Raw genomic sequence first — 23987 nt, forward strand, 5'->3', positions numbered from 1 at the left:
TATTCCGGAAACGTTACGGCACGAAATCTGGTCTGAGATCCATGAAGAATTGGGTCATGGAGGAATGTGGAAATGTCTGGAGCAAGCTCGAAATCGAATTTATTAGCCGAAGATGCGAAATGACTTTAAACTGTGGGCAAGAAAATGTGATTCTTGCGCTCGGAACAAGGATTTTGGTCCAGGAACGGGGAAAGCACCTATGGTTTTAGTGGACGAATCATTGTTGGAACCAATGGAACGTGTGGCTATTGATTTTATGGGCCCGTTTCCAGAAGGAAAAATGGAGAAAAATACCTCTTGGTACTGGTCGACTGTCTGACCAAGTGGGCGGAGGTTGAACTACTTCCAGACACAACTGCATCAGGAATAGTAAAATGGTTTTCGGGAAAAATCATTCCTCGCCACGGAGTCCCAAGAGAGGTTATCATGGATTGCAACTCAAGTCTGGAATCGCTAGAGTTGGAAGAATTCTGCAAAAGCCTGGGGATCAAACAAACAATTACTACGGCTTATCATCATCAGAGCAATCCAGTCGAGCGAGTAAGTCGAACCTTGATAAATACAGGGTGCGTCAAGAAAATCTGCCGCATGGCTTATTTACCTTTAAACAATCATAACTTGTGAACTAGATGGGAGATTCAGCTATTTTTTTTGTTTGAAAGCTGCATTTATTAGAAAAATTCTTTATTCAATAAAGTCTCCTTGATTCTCGATGACAAGTTCGACACGATGCCTAAAACGCTGGCATGCCCTCTTGACCTGATCCTCTTGAAGACTGGCAAATGCAGACTTTATTTTTTCCACCACCTCAGCTCTGGAGTTCCTAGGACGTTGATTAGACTCCTGTTCAACCACGCTCCACAAGTAGTAGTCTCAAGAATTACAATCAGGTAACTTTTGTGGCCAGCAGTCTGGTGTCACCATGTCATAGAAATTGTCAGAGATCCACAATATTGATTTCCTTGAGGTGTGACAAGGAGCACTGTCTTCCTGCCAGACAGGCCTCCCCTGTGCTACCTGATCAATCCAGGGCTTGACCACATTCTAAAGGACCTCAAGGTCATCATCTGTCTTGACCCTGAGGCCTTTTTCAAAGATGTGTGGAGGCATCACATGACCTTCTGAGGAGATGACTCCAAAGACCATGACATGCTCAGGAAATTTGGTGCTCATGACCCTTGGGACAAGGTGTTAAGAGTGTGCCAGCCACCTGTTGTTCTGGGCATTGTGCTTCTGATCCTAACAAAAGTTCTTCTCATTTGTAAAGAACAAGAGCATGCTCTGATCAAGTGGTTTCTTCAGCTTGTTCAGAAATTGTAGTTGGTCAGCCTTTTCTCCTTCATCTTTTCAGTCAGTAACTGGCCTCCCATCATCTTGTAGGACCTGTAGCAAAGATCTTCAGCCATGGACCTTCTCACAGAGCTCTCAGAAATGTTCAGCTCTCTTGACATTGCTCTCATGGACATTGAGGGATCTTTATCCACCAAATCCTGCAGTTTTGAGGCCAGCTCCTGGTTTCTGACTGGTGGATTTTGGTGAACATGAGGCTTTCTGTTCCCCACTGCCTCATAGTTGTAGTTGGAGTCCACCAAAGCCTGTCCTTTGAGGCATGCTTATTAATTTGGCAATTTCCGAGTTTGTTTTAACAGATTTAGGCCATATTTTTTGTACCCGCACCACATTAAGGTCTTATCCTAATCTTATCCTTATCTTAACCTTATCCTAACTCACTGTAGGAAATTAACTTATGTACATGTCCGTACTTTGCAGGACTATTGGCTGGTTATGCCCAACATTGTAAGAAGTGCAATGAAACGTGCAAATAGATTAAATTAAATGGACCCTTGGGTTTTTTTCGATCTTTTTCATTTATTACTTTCTTCTCTGGCGTAGGATAATTTTGTGGTCATTGTGAAATAGTATATTAGGGGTCTTTTCAAGTATGGAAAATATTCAAATATTTAATGTTATTCCTATTTCCCATGCTTATTGAAATCTCAGGAAAGAGAACCTGATTTGAGCAATCAGACTTTACTTGAGAGGGAAGATTGTGATTTGGTCAAAGTTTCACATAATACAAATTATTTGACAAAAGTCGTGTTTCTCTTCATATCGATATGATGACAAATCAAATACGAAGGAAGTTTTTTCACAATATCTAGACAATCTTCTTGTCAAATTCAGGTGACTAAGCCCTCCATAACATGAAGTTTCGTTTCTAGATATGAATTGCAACCTTGAGCGATCCCTTCCTGCGTCTTGGATCCATTGACCTTGCTTAATTCAGGTCGGAGAGTGATTGAAATCTAATTATTGGGAAAAGATGTTGGGGTCAAATCTTAGAGCTCAGCCTCATTTACTGTGATTGGTAGAATTACCAACAATTAATTGTGATAATGAAGCACAAGCTAATCAAAGGCTTTACGAAAACCATCATGACATGACTGACTTTCTTATAAGGAGGAGCTTGTTTACATTACTGTTCGAGGAACCAAAAGAAGTCCTAGAGCACCAAGTTATGATAACTGCGTTAGGTAGCGAGTCAAATCTGCCAATGGTTACTGAGAAGGTTTTAGAGCTAGTGATGAAAGTAGGATAAGGAGAGAAAACAACTCATCGTCAAAATACAAGACAAAAACAATTTGAAGCCAATAGTGAAAAATGAAAGAGTTGCAATTCTTATTTATCAAAATATATTATCTGAACCATCAACTAGAGCGCATTGGCGAATCTGGCCAGTCATTTTGATCTAGTGAAGAGTCGAAAATGGAACTATGCCAAGGCAGTTTTCAAAATTTCACTACAACTATTGTTTTACAGATCAAGGTGTTTCTGCAAATGCGGGCTTAGTAGTAATGAAATTAGTTTTGATCAATAAATTACCTTCCGAACCTTTGAATATTTTTTCAAAACATTTGAGATCAACACATCATACCTGTTACATGCTAAAGCCTAAAGCCTTCTCAATTAATCCAATAGAGCCCTTAGAGTAGACAGTCCATCTTTTACGAAACGAGGCACTCTTCAATAGGGAAACTTCTCAACTTCCGTGGAGTAGATTTGCGTTGCATATTAAGTCTACTTGAATTTCTAGGTTCTAATCTTCATTATGATGCATTGTAAAACGGCAAATAGGAAATGACCTTGCATCACTGCAGAATAATATGATTTATAGATAGTCATCTAAGTTGAACGCATGGGCTCATTTTTCTCCATTTTTTTCTTTCCATGCAGATGCAATCAGATGTAATCATCTCAATCATCACTATCTATATTTTCAGAGGACCAGGTTCAAACTAAATGTAAATACAACTTTGAAACTCGATCACGTTTAAGGTTGTGTCAGGTCCGATTGTGAATAAATGGAAGACATGTTTGAGCAGTATGATACGCGCCTCATCCTGTCCCTCTTTCGGGACAGGATGAGTGCGTATCATACTGCTGTTTGATCCCAAAATAAAATAAAAAATCCTGATCGTAAGGAAAAGAAAGTCTTGGCCAATGTTTCACTCAACCGGACGTTTTAACTAAAAGTCATGTTTCTTAAAAGCCGTCTAGAACACCTATTAGAAAAGAAATCAAAAAACCACTTTGTGAGCGCAGAGCTTGAAAGACGGACTTTCAATTAAGTTGTAAACTTAAGCACATTTATCGTCAGTGGGTATAAATGTGAGTTCTTTGGTAAAACGTTAGTTCCAATGGGATACGTCGAGATCACGTTCCAATGTTTGAAACAAGGGGAATTGGGAAGGAAATGTCCCAACAAAGCTCAAAGCTGGATGGCATAGCACTGAAGTTACAGGTCGAACACAACGCCTTGCAGAGGTACTTAGCCATTTCTTGCTTTCCTTTTCTGATGTATTGAAGACTACTCTCAGAGACCACCTGATATTGATGGAAAGCTTCATATAAGCACTAATAACTTGTTAGTTAATAAGTTTTGTTTGTTTGTTACAAAGTCAGCTCTCTCACTCAGCCTGCCATCTGATTTTGGGTGTCCCAATTGAGGGATATTCCCGCTTCGTCGTCATAGCCAACATGAATTATTACCTCACACTCGGAAATGACCGTAGTTTCACCTATTTAAGTTGTTAAAGCAACAACTTTCATCGTAATTTAAATACCGCAAAGAAGTTTGGACTTGGCTAGCTAGGGATAGAACCAGGATTCGCAAATTGGAATGCGGATGCTTTACCAATTCGGTGCCCCAGCGCGCCTTATAATAATATCTTATATAAACTGATCTTGGATCGCATTAATGTCAAAGGAATGTGCATGACGTGCAAAACACATTGGTTATTAAGACTTCAAAATTGGAACAACGTGCCACGGTCATCTCGTTAATTATGACGGCAACCAATCAGATTCTTGGCACCGAGAAAACGGTCTTATCACAGACAAGCTCATTTTTGTTGACGTTGCTATTCTCTTACTTTAGTCTCTAGCTCTTCGTAACTTCCTTTTGGTGCTATTTTAGCATGTATTTGTTTTTTACTCTAGCCATTGCCCATATCTCAAGGCCTAAAAGGGCCCTTATTTGCAACGTCACACGGCCCAAAGAAAACGGAAAGAGGCACGGTAGATTGCTACATAAACTTTTCTTGCCTTGCCTTGCCTTGAACGCAATTTCTTTTCCCTACATTATGTGACCCGAGGCACTAACTGAAAATAAGATTTTGATAGAATTAGTCAAAAGCAACACAAACGCATTATAATTCAATAACAAGGAATTGGCCCAATCGGCCCTATATTTGGTAGAGGCTGAACGACAAAGCGCCCTCTGGAGTACAGAGCGTAAAACATATTTCGTGCACCGTGAGGGGGCTATGATAGTTTAAATCCCTTCGCACTTCTGAGAGGTTGGGTTTTATGTGTTATCAAATTTACGTTCCTTTTCCGACCTGAGATTGATGTCGGTGATATGATTGCTTAATACATTTTTCACTGTGTCGTCGTGGCTTGGTCTGCTTTTCTTTTACTTTTAGAGTTTCTTGGTAAATTGGGGTTTCATAATCATCAAGAAACAACTCAGATAACTAATAAACCAATGTGAGCCAAATCAGGTAACGAATGGTCTCCATATTGGCGTCTCAATGTCAGGATTTGAAATCTTCATTGGCCTTTGAAAACTCCAAAATTTTAGTACCAGGAAAACAGCTGCCTGTAAACTGGGGTACATCCTGAATTTCATTTAATCAAAGGAAAACACATTTTCGTTAAGAGAAATTCGTTAACTCAATTACAAAACCGATTCTAACCTAGCATCTCGTTTTGACTTACAGATTGGCCCTTTCCCTTCTATTTTATGGCTCCAAGGAGGCAATAACACATTATTTACTTTTGAAAGCTTACGATAAAACTCTCCTTGTCCTGTGCAGTATATGTTAATGTAAAGTACAGGAAGATTCTACCGGGGATTAGGTGGAATGAGTTTCACCAACTATTGTAGAACTACTTGTACTTTTCTATTACGAATAGGAAAGAAAAGAAAAAGGAAAAAAAAAAAGAAATTGAAACAATGATTGAGAAAGCGGAGATTAGTTTTATAGAACGCTTATTTTGGGTAGCTTTGGAACGGAGAAAGATATATTTGTCAAATAAACGCTTTGCCAAATCATTCTAGCCTTCAGGGTCAACAAAAATTATTGCAATTTATTTCTAATAGTTATGGCACAAAACACTTGATTACTTTTGAGTGTTATACATAATGCGTGTTATGTTGTTGAGAGTCAAGGTGAATTATTCTTGTAAATAGTGGCGTTGACGAGGCAAAGTAGCTTAAAATCCACTACGTAGGCTTGTTAATCTTCGTTGGTGGACACACCGTCGTAGCCATTCGAGAAACGAGGTTTCAATTCCCAATCTTGTCGATTTTGCCAATTGGGAGATCCCAGGATTTGGAACAAGCTCACCATGCACAGCCAAAGGTAGACGGCAATCGCGATTTCGATCAAAGCAATGAAGAACAGTAATACGGATATGACTTGAATCCCGACCAAATAGAGTGACATGCACATGCCAATGAAATAGGCCACAAGTAGAGCAATGGTGCACACGATCCAAGGCAGTAGAAACCATTTCTTAGCCTTGTAAACACCGTAGATTAAAAGGCCACTGCAGATAGCATAAATGATCAAGACGATCAGAGATGCGATGAAGAAAATCAACATAGCCTAGAAAAAAGTTCAACCAAAATGAGAGGGTACGGGAACAGATCTCCAGATGCTCAGATGCCATAGGTTCTGATTTTGTCATGCATGCCACTTACCATAGCCAACCATTGGACTTGTTGGTTGTCCTCCGGTGGAAAGTTCTCATCCTTTCCGTTGGACGCCTCTTTGATGATTTCCCAGAATCGAAAGCTTCGATCCGTGGCCGAATCGTCGTCACTTTGTGACACTTCTTGGACCAGGTGCGTTATCACACGGGCAAAGAACAGCCGATAGATGAGTAGGAGGGTCATGGGCACCAGAGATGAGATGGACAGGATGAGTGTCATCACCCCCATCATGATGCCACCAACCCTCAGATTCACGCAACAACAACATCTTCTTAAAAACGCCATGATTTTTCTTAAGTCTCTCTGACTGATTTCCTCGACTTGGAGCAATGCCAAGTGATCTCAAGCCCAAAAGTCACTTCTTCTTTGCTGCAGGTTTGGCCCGATGACGGCTGCATCAGGTGTGTGTGAGTCAGTGCCCAGCAGTGATTGGCGGGAGTGTGTTGGAATGGACATGAATTGGTGTGTGCATGTGTGTGGACCTTAAGAAGGATGGGCCCAAGTGCCTCTGCATTCATTCCCGCCCTCAACCAGCTCACCTGCGAGCTCTTCCTCCTCCTCACCTTGTTCTTGTTCTCTACGAGATTTGGGCAAGCAGCATCAACAACAACAACAATTTCGACAGTAACACCTACTGGTAGCCGACAAATTTGGTCTGCTCTGCTTTTGATTTACTGATGAATCCTAGGTGTGAAATGACAGTTCAATCAAGAATGTTCGTACTTGTAGACCATTGCAATTATTTGAAGCATTTTTTGCAGTCAAGAAAGCCTCTGAAACGATGCAACGTCAGCTATATGTCTTTTGTGCAATGGGTAGATTCGAACTGGGATTGTTACAAACTTGTTTTTTTATCATTTTTCTATAATCTTTCATGGAATAATTACTTTAAAAATGGCAATGAAACAAATAACCTGATGTCGCCTCGATTCATATTTAAGAGTCAAGTCCTTAGCGAGTGTTTGAAAAGTTTATTGAGAGGTTGTCGATGTTAGTTTATGGTACATTGCGTTGAAATTAATAGATTTTCTCAAGGTATGTAGAAAAACTGTTTGTAATTCGGCAATGTCAAATTCATACTCAACGGTGAAATTGTATGTGAGACTAAAACTACATGACTGAACACTTTTATCGGTTTGCAACAACTTGTTTTCAAATAAGAAAACATTTACAACGCTAAGAGAAACCTAGTTACAAAGAACAATGACAATGCTGATCATAAACAGAATCTTCATTGTCGAAATAACAATGAAAAAAGTTTGCCACGATGAGATTTGCCTTTATCAATACAATCCACTACATCTACACTTGTATTTCGCGCATCCATGTAATTTCATGCGTCACAATGAGGTCCTTTTAAAAAGAAGGCATTGTATCGATCCAAAACACAAAGAGCCTCCATAAGAACCAAATGAAATCAGAAACCCGGAGAAGCGCATTGAAAATTTCTATTTGTTATGAGGGCCCTTAAACATTTTTCTTGCGTACTAAGACAACAATTCAAGATGGTCTCTTCGGCTTGAAAAGACGTAAGGACCATACCAGTTTTGTTTCTGACTAATAGTGCCATTCAAGGTGAGCAGTGAATTCAAAATCTTGTCCCTCCCCATCTCACCCAAACGTTCTTTCAGAACCATCAGTTTGAACCAGTCTGACGTAACAGGAACCAGAAGCCCCATTTCTTGACATTCTTCCCGCCATCCAGGCAAATATAAACTCAGGATGAACTTGGAAATACCCAATTTTTGCTAAAACAATTCCTTGTCTGGGTGCATGCCTTCCTCGTCTATTGTGCCGCCCGTCGTCCCAGAGATGTAATATACCGTGCTGTTATCAATATCCGGGATGTTTCCGAGGGGCAACATGTCATCGGAATCTCACAGTGAGAACTTGATTGAGCCAAATGGGTGGGCAACCAAGACATGTTGGAAGAGAGTCTGGAAGTCTGTTACCCACGATCGACCGACCGACCGTACGTAGATGCCTTTTCGACGGACGTTCGTTCCTCAGTACGTCCGTAAGCAGGTTCATTCACTAGCACATACGCTCTTACATACACATGTGGTGTGTTGAAAAAATATATATGTATATATGTACAGTGTGCACACGTAAGCGCGTGAGCGATCCATCGGACGAACGAAAGATCGGACGAGTGACTCTGACGTGAGTGGGGAGGGCAAAGCCCGCAAAGCTCACAAAGCTCGCAAAGCTCGCAAAGCTCCTTTGGAATACGTCGAGAAGTCTAATCATCAGACTCGGGGGCCGTAACAGGATCTTGTCCTAGCGCAACGCATCGCTTCTTGGTTGGCTGGTTCGTCCTAATGTAGAACAGGTAAACGTGCCAAAGAAGACGGAACAGAGAGGACGAAGAAGAAATATCTGGATGAAGTAGCCTATACCACTAACCTGGTAATACCAGGACCTAGCCTACCACTACCATAGCTACTTCTGTTACTAGTATCTGCTCCTCCGCCTCTCCTTCTAGTAATTCTTCTTCTTATACTACTACTACTACTACTACTACTACTACTACTACTACTACTACTACTACAACTACCACTACTATTACTACCACCACTACTCCCATCATCGTAGTCATCCATTGTCGTCAATTCTTCCTCAGCTGTTGCTTTGCGTCCTTCAAGATTTTCAAGACAAGGTCAGAGATGCGGGTCCTAAGTCCTGAATAATGTGTGATAAGTGAGAGTTGAGGACCCTTTTCTCCTTCTTCTGCTTTGTTTTTATTTCCAAAAAGTGTTTTCACCCGGATAAACCATGTGCAGTCAAAATTTTGTGGACAAGTTCATGCGCATTGTCTTCTCGTGGTTGGGAAGACAAGTGGGTCAAAGACCAGTGCCATTCATTATTGTGCCTCTGCTCATGACAGTGACCTCCTTCTTGGGATTCTATTATGCCAAGCACGCCTCGGATCCCGAGTTCTTATTCTTGCCCATCAATGGTGAGGCCAAATACGAAAGGGCCATCACCGAGTCCTTTTTCCCAACCAACTACTCGGCCTTTGATCCGGGACGAATCACTCGTAACGGGCGATTCGGTAGACTCCTGATCACCGCCCAAGACAATGAGACCTTGTTAAGAGATGATATGTTTCGAGAAATGCTCATCTTGGACGAGCTGGTCCGAAATATGACTTTCTCTTTTGAGAACCAAACTTGGAAGTACGAGGATGTTTGCGCTCAAAACAATGGCCAATGTTGGAAAAACGACATCTTATTACCCGCCTCTGTGATGGCTAAGGTGGAAAACAAAACCGCGTTTCTGACCTATCCAATCTGGTTTAGTCCTCTCACCTTTGATCGGGTCATTTTCCCGTTCTTTGCGGGAGGGATCCAGATTTCCAAGACCCACACCATCAACAGCATCTATGTCGTCAGCTTGAACTACTTCCTCAAATCTGGCACCAAAGAGGATATGAATAGGTAGGCTACGGACAAGATGGTCAAATGCTGCGATTCTTGTGTATAGGTAATGTATGTCATTGTATTCTTTTAGAGGGCAAGCTTGGGAGCGAGCTTTTTTGGACTTGGTGGGCTCCGTACCTTTCGATCACATCAAAGTGGCCCGATTCTCATCCTTGACTCTGGAGATCGAATTGGAAAATAACACCAATTCTGTGATGCCTTACTTTTCCATCAACATCGCCATCATGGTCATCTTTTGCGTGATCACTTGCATGATGTCGGATTGGGTGCGCTCCAAGCCCTATCTCGGCCTTATTGGTGTGGTTTCCGCTCTATTGGGATCCATCACTGCCTTTGGCGTGGTCATGCTGACAGGAGTGCCATTCATTGGCATCAACTTGGCAGCCCCTTTCTTAATGCTGGGTAAGAATGAATGGGTAACAATTGAATGACGTCACTGGTCAGTCACGCCGATATTGTAAACCTCTATACACATTTCCAGTGATAAGTAATTAGCCTCTTTTCCTTCCTACTCGAAGGCATTGGTATTGATGACACCTTCGTTTTCCTGAGTGCCTGGCGTCGAACCAACCCTTTGGATGATGTGCCCAAGCGAATGTCCAATTGCTTTGAGGACTCGGCTGTGTCTATCACCATCACGTCATTGACTGACATGTTAAGTTTCTTCGTTGGAGTGATCACACCGTTTCCCAGTGTCAAGATATTCTGCATCTACACGGGTACAAACAACCTTCCATCAACTACTTATTCTAAGAGATCAATTAGATCAATTACACACTCTAAAAATTGTACGTCAACAGGTACTGCCGTGGGATTCACTTATTTGTTCCACATCTTCTTCTTTGGAGCATGTCTGGCTATCTCTGGCTATGCGGAAGACAAGAATAGACATGCGTTCACGTGCTTAACGGTGCTTCCAAAGTCGCTCTCAAGTAAGTTTGGATTCATTACAGCGTTCAACGCCTTGGCTGGAGAGCTATCAATTAAGGCGTCTGCTTTACCATGTTTTTAGGCGACCGTTCCTATTTCTATCGGCTGTTTTGTAGCGGTGGTATCAATCGCCAAGACCCGGGAAATCGAGAGGACCACGCGACGTTCGACCTCATGGAATTCTTTCGTGGGCCTTTCTCTCGTTTTTTGCTCAATCGTTATGCTCGCATCATGATCCTTTTGACCTTCTTTGTTTACGTGGCTGTGGCACTTTATGGCGTTTCCAACTTAAAGGAAGGCTTAGAGAGGAAGAATTTGGCTCGACTTGATTCATATTCCTTGGATTTTTACACCCTGGAAGACACATATTTCCGCGATTACCCATACCGCGTTAGCGTAAGAGTTTGTTCGTCTAAGCCTTACCGTCGCAGGAATTTAGTTCATCAATGATTTTTGGCCTTACTTGACAGGTGGTCTTTTCGGGCAAAATCAATTACTCTGATCCATTGGTTCAATTGGATGTGGAAGAAATTATGCAAAGGCTGGAAAACACGACCTTCATCGATCCAATCTACTCTGAGAGTTGGCTGAGAGACTTTTTGGATTATGTCAAACGAAACGAGGACTACGACCCAATTGACATTTCGACTGAAGAACGTTTTGTCGACGCGTTAATGAATGTAAGCATTTTTGTACTTGTGGTTTTGATCCAGTTCATAACATATTGATTTGTGTTTTTTCCTCTAAGATTATTTTCTGCGATTCAAATAACTGGTTCAGAAAAGTCATAAATAGTGTCACATGATATGTCTATTAGGTTCTATGTGATTCCCATTTTATCCCTACATTTCATTCGATGGTTTCGATTCTTAATTATTCTTAATCTATTCTTTTCACAATATTCATTGCCCCGTTCCAAAAGTTTAAATACACTAGATCAAATCTATTCTTGGGTCGCCGAGAGTAATATGGCCCTGAACGGAATGAAACTCTGATCTTTGGGTCAACGCTTACGACCCCTCCCCCTTCACTCGTATGCAGATAATGTAGTTAAACATATATAAACAAGTCTCGTCCAATTGAAAGTGGTCAAAGCTTTTCAAACGTGTGGTTCGATAACCAGACGTTGAAGTCCAGAGAACGCTAGCCGGACAATTAAAATCCCCTACAAAGAAAATTTTCGAGCAAACAAAAAAAATTAACTTTTCTTTTTTTCGATTTAACTCTATACTAATCGATTGTCCAGCCACATCTTGAATATGCGTCACCCATGTGGGCTCCAAATGAGTTCAGGAGGTTCGCAAAAAGTCGAATCCAGGCTAGTTCGAACAATGAAGTCCACTTATCTTCTTTCTCGGGTTCCTTCATTGTTTAATTTGCTTCCCTCTAATATTCGCAGGGAATACGTAGGCCCTATTGATCCGGTTGCATCTTTTAAGTCATGCTTGGACAAATTTTTAGATATCATTCCAGATCAACCCTAGATTCAATGACTAGCTCGATCTGCCAACTCTAATTCGTTGGCATATCAAACATCATTTTAACGATTAACAGTTAAAAGATAGACGAAATATAGCTTTTCATTTTAATTGTACTGGAGATGACATTGCCTATAGCGGTTGGCAAAGGCGGTGAAAAAAGAAAAAAATCAACCCAAGAAAAACATTGGACAGCAACGAGTAACGAACGACGAGGAACTGAGAACGGTTTTTTTTTTGCTTTAGATTTATTTGGGCACGCCTTTCAACCCTTACCTGAATGACGTTCATTTGGATGACGGAAAAGTGGACGCAGCGAGATTTCTGATTCAGGGAAAGAACATCAAAAATGCTGTGGACGAGAAGATATTCGTCCAAGAGCTCCGAGACGTTTGCAAATCCACAAGCTACAATGTGTCCGCTTATCATCCCTACTTCATGTATTTTGACCAGGTACGACAACAAAGGAGACCAACCAGCTTTGCTCTTATGATAACTGTATAGTCCACCTTCGCTCATTCTTTTCTTGCAGTTTCTCTTGGTTCTCCCCATGACCATTCAATGCGTCACTGTGGCAGCTGTGATAATGATGGTCATTGCTCTCGTTTTCATCCCCAAACCCATTTGCGCCCTTTGGGTGGCCTTCTCTATTGTGTCAATCGAGATTGGCGTGATTGGTTTCATGACTCTGTGGGGCGTAACTCTGGACTCCATCTCGATGATCAACTTGATCATGTGCATTGGCTTCTCAGTGGACTTTTCCGCCCACATTTCGTACCATTTCATGGCCAAGGCCAATCTCGACCCGGCCGATCGAGTGGCCGATAGTATGCATGCATTGGGCTTACCCATCACGCAGGGGGCCATCTCCACCATTTTGGGCGTGGTCGGGCTGGTCATGGCCCCTAGCTACATTTTCATTATCTTCTTCAAGATGGTGTTCCTGGTCATCTTCCTGGGCGCCCTTCACGGTCTGTTCCTCTTGCCCGTGTTATTGACCACGTTTGGAACGAACGCATCAAGTAACAGTGAAACCAAAAAGCTCAATGAAATGAATTGCCAGGTCAACAGAGCCTACACGAGCGAGTGACGAGCAAGACAAAGAGAGACTAACACCCCTATATACGCGCATTTAGAGTTTAACCACATTTGTATCGTATCTGTATGTGATCCTTGTTTGAATATGTTACATTCGAAATACATTGTTATCCTTAATGAAAAATAGCGTATCTTAACTGAAATTGAATTCAGCGACAAGATGGATGGCTCATGGTGAATCTCTATTTTAAAACCGGTTGCTTTCACAATGAGCTTCTAACGTCACTTTGTGTTGTTCTAAAGAGATACTATTTATCAAACAATTGCAGGTATTACGTCCAGTTATTTGAAGTGCCGGAAGTATGAAATTGCTCAGTTTTAGCTGCCTTTACAACTTGTTTTCGCAACATTTTCATAGGATCATATTGAACATTGACTTTTCACATATACACACAATATATAAACCCCATTCAGGGTTAGAAATTGCATCTACCATGAGAAAATTAGACTCTTTGGTCAACATAATGTACATTATGTCTCGTCAAAATTTTGAGCTTTACTAGCATTGTCCCTTGAGAGCACGGGTATCTAGATTTAAGCTAATGTTGGACTGGACGACCTGCCAGCCGGTTGGTTAAACATTACAATGAATGCTTTGAATCATAGGAATCAATCAGGAACGGCTCTATAGTTCTGATTAATTATCTAACCAAGTGGTCGGTAGTCCGACACCCATTGTTTAGGCAGTGAGAGTGTCGAGTAAATCTATTCAAGACGCCACAGGTTATGATGGAAGTTCCAATATTAACATAATAAGTCCACTTCGGTTTCGATATTTTTTAGTTGAAAACAAGTAGTGTAGTCATAGATGAGTTCCAAACGTTTTGCTTATCCAGTTGTCTTGAACACCGTTTATTTTCATTGCCAAAAATAAGCCGTTCGATAAATGTTTGTCTACCGTCTCCCTAGTTTTTGCTTTCTTGCTAGTTTTTATTTTTTTTTAATGACGAATAAACTCAATTTCTTCCTATGAATGTCAAAATATTTCAAAATGTCTCGCTTCTAGCTAACACCTCTTATCTCTGCTGATGGCAGTGCCCTCACTCTGACGATGGCAGTCCTCATAAAGAGATATGCCCTTTCCGTTATCATAGCCATTCCTAATTTTTCCCTCACCTTTGCAAATGACCGCAGATTCAGTTATTTAAGCTGTTGAATCTACAACTCATGTTGTAATCTAAATACCATCAACAAACGTGAATATTTGATCGCACAGTGGGTAGAGAATTGGAAAGGAGATGCTGAACCAATCCGCTGAGGCTTCTAGCCTAAGAAGGCAGTTATTGATATCTTTGTTCTATGCTCGCGTAATGTAAGCTAAGTTTTTCAACCAATTGCCAAATCGAACTTGTTGGTAGACCAAATATGATATAAAGATTGAAAGTGAATAAATAGACGAATTAGAACCCTTCATTTCAGTAGTACTGGGATTACATTCCCTGTAGTGGTTAGAAAAGCCTGTGAAAAAACAATCCAAAAGGATTGGGTTGACACATGAGTCATTTCAGGACCCAAAAGTAAGTAGTTCGCTACATCGCATTGGCAGCCCATCGAGAACTAATTTACTTGCATATTTAACCATATTGAAAACCCGAAAGTTGCAGTAGGTAAATTTCAATCGCACTCTCAAAGAATGATAAATCTAATGGCCATGAGTATTGTTACTTAAGTACTGTATACGAATGCTTTAACTATTGTGTCTCAGTTTGATGCAGAACTAAAAAACGGTTTAGCCGTTTCCATATCTGATTTCGGCTCATTAAACTTGCCATCGGATGGATTGTCAAGAGAGGAACCAGCCTCTAAGCTCTGATAAATTGGATAACTTCTGATAGCCTTGTTGAGAGGACATAATGGAGGTCACTATTAACCAAGATGCCCAACCAAATTTGTTACTACCATTTGTGTTCTTTTGGACAAAGATCTCCGTTATCAGTACATGATTTTGAAAGCCCTCTGGGATCTGTCTTGCAATGCAAATCTGCCTTGAAGATGTACAAAACATGGAATTGGTTGTAGAGTAATGGCTATTAGTATTTCTTGTCTTTTATTTGAACGGTATGAAACACGATATTCAAAGAAAATCATTTAACAAATGATAGTGCACAATGGATGAAAAACGTTTTGGAAGTGCACAATTGTTTCTGTAGCAAAACAAGGAAGCTCAAACCGAAATACGTAACGAACCTCCTTTATTTTGCCAAAAAAAAGGATCTTGCTCGATGTACGATTGTCAAGCATAATAAACTTGTTTGAAATCGCAAAGGAATTTGCTACCAATAAGGACGGAACAACCAATTGTTCATTTTATGAAGAGAATGAAAAATGAATGATTGAATGCATTAATTTAGTTATTAACGAGGCTGAGTCAGCGCAGAGGTTGATATTTCCTTTCCTCGGGCAACGATCTCTTCCTCTTCTTCTTGCTTCTCACCACGGCCAAAGTTAGAAGGGCCGAGTTGGAGTTGATGGCTGCAGCCGCATATAACGAGGCCAACCCGGCCAAGGGGGCCAAAAAGATTAGAGGGGCCAAAAAGTCCAAGTTGCCGCCACCTCCACCGCCCCCTCCTCCTCCACCACCACCATATCCACCGCCATGTCCACCCCCACCGTCTCTTCGAAACCGGCTTAGAGCTGTTTCTTCGCCATTGACATGTGTTGCGAAGACACATAAAACGACAAAAATCCACAGAGACCACATTCTGGGGGGATTTCCCAGGACCATTTGTTGACTCCGTTCACAACTGATCTCACACTAAAGCTCGAACTTTTGGATTGTGGAGATGAGCAATGGGTACGGAAAGTAGGCCATTCATGGCGATTTGAACTCTCTCTCTCTCTCTCTCGGTCTGACTTAGTTTTTCCCGGTTTCTCTCCGCTTCCCCGGACCTCACCTCACTGACACCTACTTTTACCGCGCTTTGAGTGGCTAAATTCTTCAGGTCACGTTGTGGCACATGGTCTACCCATCCTTCCAACCAGCCAACCAACCAAGGAAACCTGCCTGTCGAAAGTCTAGGGAATCCGTCTCCGTCTACTCTACCATCGGTTGAATAGTAGGTTAGAGAGTGTGGCGACCAAGCGGACAATGGGAGAATAGATCTGTGACCTCTCGTTTCGAAAACGATACACGTAAAAATGGAACGTTAGAAGGCATTCGTCGAGGAGAGATGACGATGATGATGATGATGATGAGAAGAATGGTGGTGGTAGCATTAGAGTGAAGTGCCCATCTCTGAAAGCTTTATCGAGTTCTCTAAATTGATGTCACAGATTTGCCATTGGATTAATTGACAAATAAGAAACAACGCTAATTAATTGAGAATCATGGACGTCTTAAAACAGGTAGAGCAATATCATTTTGTCTCAAAACTAATCGATTTAAGCAGTCCAACGTGTGATCAAGATAATATAAGAGAGCACTTGTGCTGGAAACCAAGTCAGAGCTTTTGTTTGGATCGTCATGTTGAAATTGGGCCTTCTCCTTTTCCTGTCTTGTTCGAGTATATTTCACGGAATTTTGGCAAGGTCTCCTCATGCAAATCCACTGGCTATCAGCCTGTCCAGAATGAAGCGATTTAAAGAACTCCCCGACATCAGTGGGACTAACAACAATCTCAAAGAGCAAATGGATCAAGAACAGGCCCGTGAGCTATTAATCCTCCCCCAAGGTGAGCAATCCGTCAAGTGATATTGAGTCCAATTTAAATAAGATGTTCTCTTTCCCGTAGAAATTCCAATGCTTCAGTACTTAACCGAATTTGTCAAATGGGAACACCAACAGAGAGAACAGAAGCGGTCGAGCCAACCTTTGAACAGGGATACACGCGATTGGATGACAAGAATGGGATAATTCGAACCATAGAGCAAGGGTTGCACGTTGAGTTGCTGTTTTGCCGAGCCTGGATTCATGATATCTTTGTTTGTTTTCAATATCATTATTATTATGATGATTATTATTTTTACAATTGATGCTCCATTACATTCTTCTTGATAAACTGAAACAGATAAATGGATGGATGGATTTTTTTGCACTTTATTTCGAACAACTCCGAGAATATCCCAGTGCAATGACGTGATCGATTTCTTGTTGTTGAGCAAACATCATTGCACTTAGAAAGTTGTACTAGTCATACCAGTAAAAACACTTGGTGAGAGTACCTTCTCTGGTCACATAGGCTTCATTTGAAATCGGACCAGAAGGCTGTTCCACGATGATTTATGGCTCCCTGAACAGAACTAGCGAAGCCATACAATCCTCTATGTACACTTGAAAATGTCTCTTCTTAGGGAAGTGTGTTGTTGTGAGGATATCTTACAGAGTTATATGGATTGTGGCATTAGGTAAGCATCTTCATCAAACTAGGCATTGACTGCTTTATTGATCTGTAAGCGACATATTTTGACTGAATATTGTAGGAGTTATCATGATCCTTGTCGGATTCAAGACGATGTCAAGACTTGGTCCAAAAACCTTCAATCTCTTTTGAATTCTTCATGTAAGTGTCCCGTTGTTTAAATTGTAGGTATTGCAAGTCTGAAAAGTGTCAATCGACCGATAAAAAGTTGTTTAATCACTGTCTCCTCGATCCTGATTCCAGATGGACGGGCACTCTTTCGGGCATTCTTACAAAAGGAATACGCTGAGGAGAATCTCGATTTCGTTCTCAAAGTCGACATTTACCGCACTTGCAGTCCGCGGAAACGAGCCAAAATGGCATGGAAGTTGTATCGCACGTTCATTGCCATAGGAGCTCCACATGAGCTTAATCTTGACATCCTGTCCCGGAAAGTGACGGATTTGGCCATGATCACCCCTCACGTGTCCACGTTCGATACGGCACAAAAGAGAATCCTCAACCTCCTCGAAAACGATGCCTACCGAAGATTTCTCATGTGGAACGTTTACCTTGACTTGGTGCATACCTATGACGTCCATCAGAACCCAGACGAAGATGACGAGACACGATTATAACTTGATTCTGGAAGTGTCTGGAACATTCAGTTGCTCACATCCACATCCAGGGATAATTGTTCTCAAACGTTCAGGAAATAAATTGGTGTGGACACACTCGTTTTGCATTAGCCTTTTTTCTCATTCTTCTAGGCCAACTTTGCAACCCTCAGTTTCTTTCTAGAAAATGACTTGATCAAGTGGTCATGAACTAAAACTGTATGCCCTGTTCAGTCAGAATTTAGTAATATAATGAGAAATGCTGATCACATGACCCGTTTATTTTATTAGCAAGTTTCCATCACATGAAAACTGGATTCAGAGCAATCAAAGAGAAAGAGGCGGCGCAGATTTCCTTCAAGTGGAAATTGCCAAATTCTTGATTGTGAGCATTACTGCCGTGTCTGCGGCCACCGATTTCAAGATGGAGAATGCAATAAAAACGAGAAAAGTTGTCGAACGACATCAAGCCAATGGTGGGCACAATCTGAAGTAAGAAAAGGCCTTTCCAGCGAAGATCATGAAGAGCCCAATCAAATATATGGACAAGTGAGGCAAAAATTTTAAAGTTCACAAAACAATCTTCCTTCAACTTGAAAAGGAGAAACCACATCTCCACACCTATGCCCGACCTTTATGCCACTATCCCTCCCGCCTCATCTCATTTTTGAAAGGAAGAAGCATAGGAATGTGCTTGAAGGCCATCTACTTCCTACAAAGCAACCTTTCCACGGAGAAGATTTTCTCTTGCAAATTCTACTACAAAACCAAGGGTCGACAAGTGATGAAATCAATAGACGAGGTCCAAGGGATGTTTTGGACCAAAAGTACAGCTGCCCCTAGGGTCGTAGTCTGCTATGGTTGCACAATTCTGCCGATTCTTTTCCTCGGCAAAGAAAAAGTCGGAGCTGAAGTCTACCAGTGAATCCTTCGTACACAATCTTGGCATGGCTAGGGGCCCTTGAGGGGCCAGGGGGAGGGAGGCTCTTTGAGGGGCTAGTCAAACAATGGAGATCCATGGTAATTAGTGTGCAGGTTAAAAGATGATAATGATTCCACTTTAATAGCTAGCCTTGAAATACATATTCAAAGTTTCTAGTATGTTTTATCCCTCAAAATTTGTGCTATCTATCTTAAGCAGCTATTGGAAAATCCAATATCTGTTACGGCTGACCACGATAAAGCTTCTTCCAACTTGCCCATCAAGTTGACGACACTTCCACTATACCACGTTCAGTTGTCATGTCGTCGTCGACCTCGCAAAGACGGGGAACAACGCCTTCTGAAAACGCCTATCCGACAAATCCGTTCGCCTAGCCACAAAAGATTGATGTAATATTAAAAAAAGGTCTCGTCCAAAAGCTTTTTCAAAGAATGAAGTCCACTTCTCTTCTTTCTCGGGCTCCTTCATTATTCAATTTGTTTCCCTCTAATATTCGTAGGGCAAACCTAAAAGCCTTATTGATCCGTTTGCATCTTTCAAGTCAGACTTGGACAAATTTTTAGATAGCATTCCAGATCAACCCTACATTCAAGGACTAGCTCGGTCTGCCAATTCAAATTCGTTGATAGACCAAATACTATATAAATATTGAAAGGTAATAAGTAGACAAATAATGACCTTTCATTTTAATAGTACTGGGGATTGCATTCCCTGTAGCGGTTAGAAAAGCCCGTGAAAAAAAATGTATGAGTGCCAGATCTTACCACTTAAGGAACGGGAAGCTCGTCTACATGCATGGACGAAATGGAAATAGCTTAATTATGATCACTGATCAACCGTTGACGGAATGGAATTTTCCAATAGCTGCTTAAAATAGATAGCACAAAAATCATTATTTATTTTGAAGAAAAATATAGGCAATGCAACAATCCTATTTTAACACCTTAAGGTGGTAAACTATTTGTCAAAGAAATGCAATGCGACTTCACTTTGACTTTGAAACCACAGCGTACATATCTTTTTACCGGGAGCTGTGGCCCAATTATTGACCCCATAATTCCATCTACTAAAGCATTGTTCAGCGTTAACCAGGCCTAGTTCTCTTTTTAATGATGCTCTGCTTCACGCAAATCTTTGTCTACTGCAAGTAAATCTGTGTAATTTTTGCAACAATCGTGAACGTTCAAAATGCACTCGAATCAATGTTATGCAAATGGATGGAACCTCCCCAAACATCGTTGTTTCTGATGACTAGTTTCAAATATCACGGACTATTTATATCAACATGAATAAGGGACCGCATTTGTTTGCGCACTATGATTAGCAGTTTGAGGGCGATGCACCAATCCAAGCTATTAAACACAAATGAAACTCTCATACAACTTTGTGTCCGCTTTCACGCATCTTCATCCTCTATTTTCCAGCAAGCCTTCATAATAAGGTGCGCACTAATGCACCAAATAATGAAACCAATGATAATTACATTTTATGAGCAATTGATTACATTTTTTTTTTCATTGTTGTACGTATTTTGGGACCTTTTTTCAATGGCTACATTGACAAAATGAATAGTGTCTTCAAGCTCGGACTTACTGCCGGTATATATTTTATGCGCCCACCAAAATTTGTCGTGCAATGAGGATGAAAACGTAGAAACGATTTTCAATTGAAATAGTTCAACTACATTTGCTGAAATGTTATAATTACTGCAACAATCTCTTTGATTTTAATCGTGATTAATCACAAATGTGTCAAAGATTTCCACATGAAGGTATCAAAAACAGTATTTGCCGCATGGAATTTGTCGTAAAATCAAAACTTTGCAATTTGAAGGCACTTTTTCTTTAAAATCGAATTAGGTATGTATTAGCAACATTCTGACAAGATAAGGAAACAAGGTTTGGCAAATGACCTTGGTTGCAAACAAGGAATATCGACAGGCCAGCTAACACATCCCCTAGGTAAGCTCTTTTCCAAGCAATCCAGATGTTAAAGCCTTGACAAAAACGCGAAAAAGCGCTCCTTCGTCTTATCTCCTTAATATGTAGTTTTCAAAAGCCCTTGTCCAGGCAAATTTTGACTGTTTTACGAGCGATACAAAGACGCCCAGTCACCCTAGAGGTAGGGCGCGTAATGATTCACCACAGAGAATCTTAATAGAAAGTAGACGTCATTAGATGTTTGTAACAAAATTCAACCTTTCCCTGTCAATTTCAGTAATCTTTATCTCAAGATTGATCTGGAATATCATTTTGACTCTGAATGAGATCGCTTGTTCCGTTTCACTGACGAGATAGGAGCTCTGCTAGCATTATTCCGAGATAATCTGCCGAGTTTCTTTGTTTTCTCTCCCTTTTAACAGCTGACTCGAGGATTCTAGCTCATAGCTCTGCGGACAGTACGATCTCTTACTCCGCAGTTATTGGTGCTCATGCCTCTACATTTGCTCCTCAGTAATCAGATCCGAGATCGTGTTTCTCACGGCGGCCATCGCGTTGCCGCCTTGCTCCTTAGCCCCTTCGCCCAAGTTGGTCAAACGTCACGATGATGTGATACCTCCCTTTATCTATCATTTTCCCTCTTTGCTCCCCCTTCCCATTGGTTTTCATCATGACGATCCCTGGACTGAAATTGGGCTTGGTCATGCTCCTGGTGAGCTTGACTCGGACGGTGGTGAAGGCCGAGGTCTTGGTTTTCGAGCTTCGAACGGGCCATGAACTCCGGTCCATGCCCTCAGCGCCGGCCCAGTTTGGCCGTGCCTTCCCTGATGAAGGCATTTCAGGCTGGGTCATGAAGGCCAATCCGATTAATGCCTGCCAGCCCATTGAGCCGCCCATAGGGCGACGTCACGATGGGTTGCAATACTTTGCCTTGATCTCCCGAAATGGGTGCTCATTTGAGACGAAAATTCGGTACGCCCAAAAGGCCAACTTCAGTGCCGCCATCGTGTTCAATCCGAATTCGGATCGCATTATTCCCATGGGTGGCTCGGATGCATCCCTCATTCCATCACTCTTCATTGGACGTTCCGACTCCAACCTTCTTCAACGACATTACTTGTTTCCGAGCAATCCGGATGTGTACCTCCTATTGACGGACGATGACGACTTTGATATCAACGCCTACCTTTTGCCTTTTGCCATCGTGATCGGAGTTTGCTTCACTATAATGCTCTCCATAGTGTTGTACAAGTGCATTCAAGACCATCGAAGGAGTCGCCGTCATCGATTGCCTCGTTCTGCGCTCAAACGCTTGCCCATAATCAAGTTTAAAACCTCTGATCCTTACGAGACTTGTTGCATCTGCTTGGAAGACTTCGAAGAGGGAGAAAAATTACGCATCCTTCCGTGTGATCACGGATATCATTCTAAATGTATCGATCCTTGGTTAGTCAAAAACAAACGGATTTGTCCTCAATGTAGAAAGCGAGTGTTTGGTGGCGATGAGAGCGCCGAAGAGGAGACCGATGACGAGCGGGCACCTTTGTTGGCTAACGGCGCCCGGACTTTTCCAAGCTACAATCACGGACGACCCTTCTCCACCGCAGCGGAATCCGGAGGCTTGCAAACATTTGCCGAAAGGGATGCTGTTCCACCCCAGATGCTCGCAGCCGCCATGGGTCAAGTCCGGGAGGTTCCCACTCATCAACAGGAGGTGATGGCGTCCATTGAAGTGCCGCTTGATGATGAACTGAACTATCCCGGGGGTGCCCGAGGTGGTAGCACTTTGGTCAATGTTGATGAAACCACGCAGCCGAGGTCCGGACATCAGACATCAGAAAGTCAAGATGGAGCTGGGATCAATGTTTAGATGTACTTTTTTTTCTTCTAACCAAGTTATATTTGTCAGAATCCCTGCCGCTCCTAATGATGTGAAACAATTTTTTCACACAGAGATCTGAAGATTGTCTCACACAAAATGTGCGAGTGTGTGTTAGGTTGAACGTAATTTCGTCCCAACCATTGAACATAAATATCTGAAATAACAAATATATTAGTCACTAATTGTCTTTGACACACTGTACAGGATGGCACTCTTGCTCCTAATCCAAGACAGCGGAATTTTATCCGTGGGTAGAAGTAACCCTCTCTAGTCTATACTGCAGTGTATGTAGTGCGCTCCTCTTAGTCTGCCTTTTCAGCCGGCAGTTCCATCGGTTGCCCATGGTGGTCTCGCGTTTCCATTTGAGCAAAAGGGTGAATCCCGTGTAAGTAAAGTAGGTAAAATTTAAAGATGTTCGATGATAAATCTTGTTTCAGCACTTGCACAACAATTGTTGAGGGATATACTCTTTTTGAAGTGTGAAATCAAAAGATTGACTTGAAAAGTTTAATCTTTTCGCGTAACCGCGCTGGAGAATTACAAAGTACATGATCACCTGCACACACGGCGCGGTGTACTCTACTGACCCACAAAGTACTTCAGAACACCAAAGTGAATACGGTCATAGAGCAAATGAATTTAATGGTCGTAAGAAAAAGTGCTTTTAGGATGAAATGTCTTGCCATGGCAATCATTCCCAAATATAAGAACTCTTTCTCTTCGCAAAGGCCTTCAAAAGGTCCTCTATCTTGCTGGTTTTGAGACTCGATCACTCCGAGCTTATAGAAATATGGATCAACTCTTAGTCACTTTTCATAACACATCTAAAAAAGGGGGTAAATTTAGATAGGTGCAATTAAAGGAAGGTCTCTGTTATTCCATTTAATTGTGAAGTGGTTCATTCTTACGATATATCGTTAAAAGCTTAGGTAGATAACCGAGAGAAGATCAAAGACTAACATTTTTTGTTGTCGAAACGACATAGCTTTGACTTCCTCTCCTGAATTTTTCGAGCCAAATTTTGGGCCCAAGTTAGTTC

The 23987-nt window shown here is 41.6% G+C and overlaps 4 protein-coding genes across 5 annotated transcripts; 3 read left to right on the plus strand and 1 right to left on the minus strand.

The window, feature by feature from the left end:
- Window positions 1-5625: 5625 nt before the first annotated feature.
- Window positions 5626-6886, minus strand: LOC131881831 (uncharacterized). Its single transcript, XM_059228802.1, has 2 exons — window positions 6269-6886; window positions 5626-6173 (listed from the first exon to the last, which is right to left on the minus strand). The coding sequence occupies exons 1-2, from the start codon at window positions 6563-6565 to the stop codon at window positions 5802-5804; spliced, it is 669 nt and encodes a 222-aa protein (XP_059084785.1). The 5' UTR covers window positions 6566-6886; the 3' UTR covers window positions 5626-5801.
- A 1992-nt stretch (window positions 6887-8878) lies between these two features.
- On the plus strand, window positions 8879-13353 carry LOC131882239 (patched domain-containing protein 3-like). Of its 2 annotated transcripts, none has more exons than XM_059229333.1 (8): window positions 8879-9720; window positions 9794-10125; window positions 10242-10442; window positions 10524-10655; window positions 10736-11049; window positions 11124-11333; window positions 12378-12584; window positions 12664-13353. In XM_059229333.1, the coding sequence occupies exons 1-8, from the start codon at window positions 9056-9058 to the stop codon at window positions 13219-13221; spliced, it is 2619 nt and encodes an 872-aa protein (XP_059085316.1). In that variant the 5' UTR covers window positions 8879-9055; the 3' UTR covers window positions 13222-13353. The 2 variants fall into 2 exon arrangements, with proteins under 2 accessions (XP_059085316.1, XP_059085315.1); XM_059229332.1 differs by having other exon boundaries at window positions 9056-9720; window positions 10736-11055.
- A 3291-nt stretch (window positions 13354-16644) lies between these two features.
- On the plus strand, window positions 16645-18300 carry LOC131881874 (regulator of G-protein signaling 4-like). The gene is made up of 4 exons (XM_059228865.1): window positions 16645-16900; window positions 16961-17573; window positions 17649-17728; window positions 17831-18300. Exons 2-4 carry the CDS (start codon window positions 17506-17508, stop codon window positions 18202-18204), a joined length of 522 nt encoding a protein of 173 aa, XP_059084848.1. The 5' UTR covers window positions 16645-16900; window positions 16961-17505; the 3' UTR covers window positions 18205-18300.
- A 3235-nt stretch (window positions 18301-21535) lies between these two features.
- LOC131882094 (E3 ubiquitin-protein ligase RNF13-like) lies at window positions 21536-23149 on the plus strand. The gene has a single exon (XM_059229135.1). The coding sequence runs from the start codon at window positions 21737-21739 to the stop codon at window positions 22934-22936; it is 1200 nt and encodes a 399-aa protein (XP_059085118.1). The 5' UTR covers window positions 21536-21736; the 3' UTR covers window positions 22937-23149.
- The last annotated feature ends 838 nt before the right edge of the window (window positions 23150-23987 follow it).

Source organism: Tigriopus californicus, chromosome 6 (assembly GCF_007210705.1).
Source record: "Tigriopus californicus strain San Diego chromosome 6, Tcal_SD_v2.1, whole genome shotgun sequence".
NCBI classification, from domain to species: Eukaryota; Metazoa; Arthropoda; class Copepoda; order Harpacticoida; family Harpacticidae; genus Tigriopus; species Tigriopus californicus.

Excerpts from the sequence above, each read along its gene's own strand:
- LOC131882094 (XM_059229135.1), top strand. The coding sequence starts at position 21,737 with ATGACGATCCCTGGACTGAAATTGGGCTTGGTCATGCTCCTGGTGAGC.
- LOC131881874 (XM_059228865.1), top strand. The coding sequence starts at position 17,506 with ATGTCTCTTCTTAGGGAAGTGTGTTGTTGTGAGGATATCTTACAGAGT. Across the intron at positions 17,574-17,648 it reads TATATGGATTGTGGCATTAG|GAGTTATCATGATCCTTGTC; the intron begins GTAAGCATCTTC and ends TGAATATTGTAG. Across the intron at positions 17,729-17,830 it reads ATCTCTTTTGAATTCTTCAT|ATGGACGGGCACTCTTTCGG; the intron begins GTAAGTGTCCCG and ends TCCTGATTCCAG.
- LOC131882239 (XM_059229332.1), top strand. The coding sequence starts at position 9,056 with ATGTGCAGTCAAAATTTTGTGGACAAGTTCATGCGCATTGTCTTCTCG. Across the intron at positions 10,656-10,735 it reads GCTTCCAAAGTCGCTCTCAA|GCGACCGTTCCTATTTCTAT; the intron begins GTAAGTTTGGAT and ends CCATGTTTTTAG. Across the intron at positions 11,056-11,123 it reads CATACCGCGTTAGCGTAAGA|GTGGTCTTTTCGGGCAAAAT; the intron begins GTTTGTTCGTCT and ends CTTACTTGACAG.
- LOC131881831 (XM_059228802.1), bottom strand. The coding sequence starts at position 6,565 with ATGGCGTTTTTAAGAAGATGTTGTTGTTGCGTGAATCTGAGGGTTGGT. Across the intron at positions 6,174-6,268 it reads AAGTCCAATGGTTGGCTATG|GCTATGTTGATTTTCTTCAT; the intron begins GTAAGTGGCATG and ends ACTTTTTTCTAG.